Source organism: Trachemys scripta, chromosome 4 (genome assembly GCF_013100865.1).
Source record: "Trachemys scripta elegans isolate TJP31775 chromosome 4, CAS_Tse_1.0, whole genome shotgun sequence".
Taxonomy (NCBI): Eukaryota; Metazoa; Chordata; order Testudines; family Emydidae; genus Trachemys; species Trachemys scripta.
In genome coordinates this window covers 33,695,316-33,703,863 of record NC_048301.1, presented here as the reverse complement: position 1 = coordinate 33,703,863, position 8,548 = coordinate 33,695,316, and the positions used below count along the sequence as shown (strand labels likewise).

The 8,548-nt window shown below is 40.6% G+C and overlaps 1 protein-coding gene across 1 annotated transcript in view; it reads right to left on the bottom strand.

The window, feature by feature from the left end:
* Nucleotides 1-1,575: 1,575 nt before the first annotated feature.
* Nucleotides 1,576-8,548, bottom strand: part of KCNK10 (potassium two pore domain channel subfamily K member 10) — a 55,930-nt gene continuing 48,957 nt past the window's right edge. Inside the window, exons 4-6 of the mRNA XM_034770300.1 lie at nt 7,851-8,037; nt 4,783-4,925; nt 1,576-2,271 (exon numbers count right to left, since the gene is read on the bottom strand). Of these exons, the coding sequence (XP_034626191.1) occupies nt 1,648-2,271; nt 4,783-4,925; nt 7,851-8,037 (954 nt within the window). The 3' untranslated portion in view covers nt 1,576-1,647. The remainder of the gene's footprint in view (nt 2,272-4,782; nt 4,926-7,850; nt 8,038-8,548) is intronic.

The following is an 8,548-nucleotide window of genomic DNA, read 5'->3' as shown; positions in this document are numbered from 1 at the left end:
GAGGAGGATAAATTGTGCTATTATGTATGTCTCATTTCCAGCATGCAAAAACCTCTCATTTGTAATGGCAAGCAGTGCACCACATACAGACTGAATGCACCAGGCCTAAGTGTTGTTTGCAGTTCCCATGAATTATTTCACAGTCTTTTCTCTTCATGTTCACTTTGAAGTCTGGAGACATTTGTGCTTCCCATATTCGCACGTCCAGTCACAGCGACAGATACAAAACTCTCACAGTTTGGTTTTGTTTCGTTGTCTGTCTCAAAACACGTAGAGTTTGTGTTCGGAGTCTATGGAGAAAAGGGATTTAGAGAAAGCAAATACCAAACAAAGAAAATAAACTGAAAGGGAAAAAAAATCAAATACATTATTCAAAATACTTATTTTAAAAGTTACAAAATAAGACGGTGTTAATGGCACTTAAAGCTATAAGCACTTAAAATATTTCCATCGTATTTTATCATCTTCTGATTTTTAGTTTTTTGTTGGTTATTTTCTTTTTTTTTTAACTTTTATTTTGTTTTAGGGTTTTGTTTTTGTTTTTGTTTGCTTGTTTTTGGAGGGTATGACCAGCTCCTGTCTAAACCCTAACACACCAAAAGGGACATACAGCCCTGAGATTCTAAGGTTGCTCTGGTCCTCATTTTAGTATTGTAAATGCTCTTAAGTCTATTCTTTAAAATTCCAATTCGGCTACAGAGAACAGCCGGTTGCTGACATCATGCAAAGGCTATAGCTTTCTTTCTGTCTCTGTAGTATTACAGCATTAAAACTGAACTTCCTTCAGTGATATAAAGTGTGAACAAGAAAATTGTTAAAAAATTGGCCCACTATTTGATGCGTCAAGCAAAACATTGTATATATCTTTTCCCCCCCTCTTTTAAACCATGTAGTGTTTGAACTTGCTTTTTATTCAGTATTTGCAAGTTTATATCAGATATTTCCTCTGAGGGAAAGGAAAACAATTTTTTTGTATTTTTTTTTTAAATGAAAAAAGCAATCACATCCTTCAGTATGTCTGCCTTGATTTCACAACCAATGTCCAACTGGCTTCCAAGTCCAGGGACATGCTTTTGGAGTTTAGAAAGATAATGCATCTGTTTTTAAAAAATGAAAAAAAAAATCTAGCTTGGATCACGTGCCAAAATGTAAACTCAGCCTTATTGAAAGTTGCTAGTTCATCCCAATTATTTCTCCTCTTTTCAATCACCAGTGGGAGGCTCAGTGAAGCCATGATCAATTTAAAAGACACACAGTTCTCGCCTCTTTTTTCACCCTCCCACGGGTTCTTCTAACATAGCTGTCCTTTGCAAACATTATGCCATGGTGGTAGCACTCCAGTTGTATTGCCATGGTAAGTTTCTCCCTTTGCATTTTGCCACTGTCATCTTACACAGGCTGAAGTTCCCCATGTGTTGCTTTCTGTTGCCATTCTCCAGTGCTGTGTTTCTGATTCATTTTGGCAGAGCAAGCTTCAGTCATTATGGCACAGTGAAATATTCTTCGATGCTATGTAATTCAGACTGAATAAGGAGTCTGTATAAGGCACGTGTCTCAATATATATATATATATATATATATATATATATGTATGTATGTATATAAAAACACTAACATAAGTTAATTAAAGTCAAGCATCTTTTACATTTAATTTCTGTCTTCAAGTAATGTTTTGTTTTCATGTTCCCTTTCTTTGGTTTCAATGGAGATGGTTCCATTTTCCAGGTCCAAGTGTTGCTGAATACAATTAGTCAGGATAGCTGTGCTAGAAGAGTTCTCTGAGTTACACATCTTCTCAGTCTCCTCTTCCTTCTTCTCTTCATCCAAGGAGAGGTGTCGGAAGGTCTCATAAATTTTCCGCACATCCTCGGGGATGCACTTTTTCAGGTCTTTGTTTTTCCTTTTGGTCAGCTTGGACGAGGAGCCAAACTTGTTGATGATGTTATCCTCAGATGACCCCTGCCCATGCTTGTTGAGCTGTTCTGTCCCTTTAAGGCGCAGGTTGTTAGGTCTGTTGTTGATGCTTTCCTGAGATGAGGCCTTGAAGCGTCCCGTCTCCAAGGCAGCGAAGACAGAGCGCTTTTCCGGAGAGAGCATATCCAGGGAGTGGGCCCTCTGGTCCAGCCCTAGGCGCCTACGTTCCATGCTCCGAATGGTGGCTGCCCTCTGAAGCTTGTCATGGATCTCCACGCTGAGCCGCCTCCGGGTTTCCCTGAACTCAGCAGTCACGTTGGCTTTCCATTCAGCCGCGTGGGCTTTTATTTCACCAACCTTCCAGAAAACAAACAAACAAAAACATGCTAAGGAAAGAGGGAAATTCTCACTGTAGAATAACAACACACATTTTTACTCTATGTCATAGAATTAGAGATTGGTCAGAGCTGAAAAGACTCAATCCGGAGCTGGAGCCTGCTCCAAACTTCCCCAAAATTTGGCAGTGGTAGCATCAGGCTCAGCTTTAATCATACTATGTCTAGACGGGCTAACGACCTGTATCTCACATAGTAAGTTCTTTATCTTCTTGCATTTGGCTGCCACCAGTGGACATTTTATGTCCAGCTTGCAAGTCAGAAGGATACTCTCACACTCTGACCAACCCTTTCTTCATTAGGGAAACAATAAAACCACTAATTGATAACCTCTGTGCACTCGTCCAGGAGATAGGCAACTCAAAGAACCATCAGCAACCAAGGATTTTTCCATATGAGGCTTTGAGGTCTTTAATAACTAAGAAGTCATAAACATAATTATATAGAGACCTATTTCCCAAACTGTGATCACAATTACACCTGTGCAATCCCATTGACGGTTCTGTATTGAACCCTGCAGTGATTAATTTAGGTAAAATCTATATTCTTATTAAAGTATTTTAAATACTGGAAGAAACTTATGGTCCATCTAGTCTGGTATCCTGTCTCAGAAAGTTACCAAATGCTTCAGTCTTTAATGGGAAGTGTAAAAATCTCCATAATTCACTTGAACTATCCAAACATTATATACCAAAGTGTTGGAATTTCTTCCAAATGCCAGCTGCTGATCAGTTTGTTTCCTAAAGCACAAGGATTGAAAACACTTGGGAAATTCCCTGTGGGTGCTTCAAGGAGCCATACAGTTCCATTCAAATGTCCCTAAGTGATTTATTGTTATGTTATGTTTCTAGCTCCAGGCACATGAATACAGAATAATGACTTAGGAACAGGGAGCTCACATAGCTACTGTGTTGTATAAATATTTCTTCTGACAGAAAAAAAGAGAGAGAAATGAATAACTGATGTTGAAGCCTGTCCAGGCCTTTCCCAAGGTCCAACTTGAAAAGAGAATAGATTTAAGCTGATATCGCATCTGATCAGCCCACCAACACAAACCAAATTCTTCCATAATGCATCTCACTTTGTGTCCTTGGAGATACACCAGAGACACATTTGGCCTCAGGTGACTCAGCTGACTTCACAAATAACTCTTGATAATGAACAGCAGTACTAATTTGGCAAACAACTTGTTGGTTATGCATTCCCTAACTAATCTGCCAAAGTAGATTTGGGCCTTGGCTACACTCGCGCTGTACAGCGCTGCAACTTGCTGCGCTCAGGGGTGTGAAAACGCAGCCCCCCCCCCCCGAGCGCAGCGAGTGCAGCACTGTAAAGCGCCAGTGTAATCAGCGCCTGCAACGCTGCACGCTCGCTCGCAGCGCTGCAAGCTATTCCCCTCGGAGAGGTGGAGTACATACAGCGCTGCGAGAGAGCTCTTGCAGCGCTGGGGCGCAACTACACTCACGTTTCACAGCACTGCCACGGCAGCACTGTTAATCCCCAAGTGTAGCCAAGGCCTTTGTTGGGATGTAGGCGGGGTGAAATTAACCACATTATGCTTAACAGTATAATGCTGGAGCCAAGGCAGCTACCCTCACTTTCCACCCTGATTATTAGTGAGTCACTAGTATATTGTTTTCCCTTCCCTATGAACTGTGGAGAACAGTGTTTTGGCTGAAATTAACCAAGGGCAAGTGGTACTAGGACATTGACTGCTCTTGCCAAAAGTGGCTAAAGTTTCCTCTGTTTTTTTACAGTATATTTCTACTTCATTTTCACAGAGATGGGCCTGAACCCAAACCCTGACTCTGAACCACTATCCCTGAATTTAGGGGAAGGGGGGTTCAAAATCCACCACAGATTAAAGTTTGACTCTTGCTTTATAATAGGCTGATCCAAACCTTGGGGTCAAATATAAAAGATACGCTATACCTCAAACAGAAGTTTGGGGCTTGATGTAGGAATTACTGGGTGAAATAGTATGTTGGCCTGTGTTATGCAGGAGGCCAGACTAGACAATCATAATGGTCACTCCAGGCCTTAAAAAAAAAAAAAAATCTATGAATCCCCAGTCCTTTGCAAGTGAGAGGAAGTTAAATTCTGGATCCTGATTTTGTGGCCAATTTCTAATTTTGTGGTGGAGGCTCTCTTCTCTTTTTCCATAATGATAATGCTATAAATCCTAATATCATGCAGTCTCTATAGGGCTATAATGCTAATGACATAGAGTCTGATTCAGTCAATTCCTTTTTTTTCTCCCTCTCTCATTAAGGGATCAAGAGATCAGCGCCATTAAGTCACACAGTAGAATACAAAAAAGGAAGAGGCTTGAAAAGAAGCAGCCAAAAGGGTAAATACAAGGGATTATTTAGCGTTAGTTCAAATAAGGGACCATCCCTCCCTGGCCAGCAGTGATCTGGCATTTAAAGTTCTCTTATAAAGTGATAAATCATTGATCAACTAGCAGTCATACCTCTTCTTTTGTCTTCTTGGATAGAACTCTTAGCCAGTCTCCAATCATACTCAGGACAGCAGCAAAGTAGGCAAGGCCGACGAGGATCCAAAACCAGACTAAGGGCTTGTACCACTCCCGATAATGGATATCAGTATTTCCCCCTGAAATAAGCATACATGGTTCTGTTCGTGCGTAGGAACCATGAGATGGCAAAAATATTTAGCACCAGGCCTTCTACAATTCATGGAAACTCATTAAAGTATTTCCTGGTTCTCAATAGCAGGTTCCTTCTGTCCTATGAAATGACTACAAGTTTGTCTGGTCTGAGAAACAGCTGGAATCCCCAAGCCCCTTCCTACACTTAGACCCTTCCTAAAATGGTTTAATGTTCTGTGTGGCTGATCAGAATATTCCATAAGTTTTTTCTTTGCATTAAATAATATTGTGGAGGAAGGTATTGGATCCCCAGTTTAACTGCTTGTTTAAGGGCACAAACAACTTTTCAAAGACTAAGCCTAATACAGGTAGAGAATATCATTTTCTGATATACCATACACTATATTTAAATCAGTGATAGACTAGTAAAAGAACCCCCTGTGGAATATACATTATGGAAAATATTTTGATCTGAAGCACATTTCACTAAATTCTACACATGAGCCCAACCTGAAACATCATATTTGAATCAGGATCCCAACTTCCATAAAGCTGGGGCCTGTTTGGATCTGGGGATTTGACCTGGTCCAGTCTAGAAAGAGGGACCCTTCTGACTATTCAGGGCCATCTAGATCCAGAGTTTGGATTTGGGCTCTTCACTTGTTATATTTTCAGTTTTATCTTAAACAGTTTCAATCCAGATACAGAATCTAATTTTCCTGTTTTACATTTTGGCCACTAATTAGCATATTTAATTTTATTTAAGGAAGATGCACTCCAGTGTTACACATCTATATGTTTATAGCCAGAGACAGAACACAGGATTTGTCCCCACTGACAACCCATGCTACAATTGAATGTTTTTCCCCTGAGCTTTTACAGGCTGTTTGCAATCTGATACATTCTAATGAGCCTTAAAATGAGTTTTACCCAGCCTGAGCATGAGTGTACTTACAATGATTGAACACTCCCTTGAAAGCCCAGGCATTCGGGTGCTGGCAAGGACCCAAATATTGTTTTTGATTCTAATCTCTCTTCATACACACTATGAATCACTTTGCCTTTCCAGTCCTCCACCATGTGAACCAGAGGGAGGTTTGTCATTGCTATAGTACAAGGAGGCCACTCTGGTCACACATGTCTCAGTGGAAGATTCTATAAAGTGGATTGCTGTGGTCTGTCACATTGAATAGCCAGGCAATGGATGGAGTGCCACACTATCTTTCCCAGCCTATCAGATTTTCCACTGCGTCCAGCAACAGCAAACACTTTTTCCAATTTACAGAGACACTGGGCCAAATTCTCAGATGGCATAAATCAGTGCAGTTCCCTTGTTATTACTTTACCTCACAGGAGTGTATCTTTATCCCCATTTTACAGATAAGGAAACTGAGGAAGGGAGCGATTAAAGAGTCTTCCTCATGGTCTCACAGGAAATCTGTGGCAGGACCAGAAATAAACCACAAATCTCCTGCTTCCCGCTCCAACGCTCCTATCATGAGATCATCCTTGAGGCTTTTGGGTTACATTCCATTTGGTTCTAGTAAAACATCAGCTGTGGGCTGCTGAATGATTTTGGATTTTATTCTTCTGTCCATTTTAGCTGTCAGACATTTTTTTTTTTTTTTTAGGTTTAAAGATCTAATATTTTAGAATTAAATAAAAAAAAAAACAATGAGGAAGGGAAACTTCCACAGACCCAGGAAAAATATTGTGAAACACCCACATTTCTTTGGTTACCTTCTTATGATACCACAAAAACCCAACCATCAGTAGATTCTTCTATCCAATATTCTTCACATTCAAATAGTTAAAGATGGACCAAAGTCAAAAAATTCAGATCTGGATCTGAATTTTCCCATAGTTCAGGTGTATTCAGATCTGGGGTTTGATTCAGGCCCATCTGCACAGATAACTCATGTCTTCCCTACCAAAATAAGAAAGGGAGGGTGAGGGGACTGTTTATAAAAGAACAACTTTTAGCAAGCAAACTGGTCACCAACTGGTTGAATTTGAATTGTTATAACTCACTCAGATTTCATTGGTGTAATGGGAGATAACAGGACAATTGCATAGTACATCTCTTTGCAACACAGGGATCCAGACTCGTCTCAACACATTTGTTATAGCCAGTAAACATTAATGGGAATGGAGCTCACATACCAATGGGAGAACAGATTTCTCTCGGTTTCTAACCACCTTTTCCTCAGCAATGCTGCTGTGACCACCAATCCCAGGACAGCCCCTTTGCTGGTAATTGATGGGGATGAATATTTATGGTACCTGTTTAGGACTGCACTCATCCCAGAAAATACACCGTATGTACATAACACTCAAATGCACATCTCTTAGTCCCATTTCACTTCTAATGTTAGTTTTCCTTAATAGGATGGCTGCAGTATCAAAATTTCTATCGAGGTTAGAGAGTAAAATTCTGCGAACTGTCTCCTAGAAAGCTGCAGCTCATGCCATGGAAGCTGTGCTCCTGTTACAGCAGCTATCAGCTCTATTGGACTGCACAGCTCACACATGGCCATCCAATGGGAAAGTCTCATCAGTGCATCCCCTTAGCTACTTGCTTCACCTATTAAAGCCTTTATCAGTATGATGCAAAGGGCATTAATAATGTCTTGAATTCAATAGGAAATTAATTTCACTCATGCACAATTCATAGCTGATAAAGGACAGTAAGAGGTTCCAAGAAGAAGATACTCATTTTGCTTACACTGCTCAGAGCTTGTGCTCGTCAGATGGCTAGACACCTGGATTTTAAATTAGCTTGTACTGCTGTGTTATTTGTCAGTTGCACAGTGACACAGATGAAGACATTCGGAATCATTTTCAATGGAATTCAATGTGTTTTTAAAAGCCTGCTATGCACCTTAGAAAAATGTGTTGGAGGGTGACATTTCAATGCTCAGATTACTTACCTGCTACAAAATCGCCAAAGCCAACCGTGGTCAGAGTGATGACCACAAAGTAAATGGACTCCAAGGCTGTCCATCCTTCAATCTGTTTGAAAATGACTGCAGGGATGGTCACAAAGACAATGCACCCTGCTAGGATGAAGAGGATAGTGGAGATCACCCGGATCTTTGTCTGACTCACTTGTTTTTTCTAGAAAAGGGAACAGCAAGAGAGAACACATTTTTGATAGATTATTGATGCTTTTCCCCCAGTTGTTGAATTTAACATATATTGCAAGACTGGTCGTGTAAACAAGCCCTTAAAAACAATCCTTGTTGTGCCTGGTCCCAAAGCACTGCTGCTCCTGCTGGTACTTCTGCCTTTTCCCCTATATTAGGCTGAACCTCTCCACAACATCTACCCTTTCGGCTGGGCTCCAGTGCAATGCTGCTCCCTATTTCCCAGTCAGTGGCATGTGTGCTAACCTACATGAAGCTTGGAGTGCTCCACATCCCAGAGCAAATGAGATTGTGACTTGGAGTAGCTAAGGATCCATTGCAGGTTCAGAAAAATTAATGGGGAGTACATACATACATGCGTGCGCACACACACACAAAATACCAGTATTGTCAACCCCAAGCAGTCAAAAATCATGAGTCAGGTGTAAAAAAATCATAAAATTGGGTTAAAAATCATGAACATTTTAAATAATAATACTTGT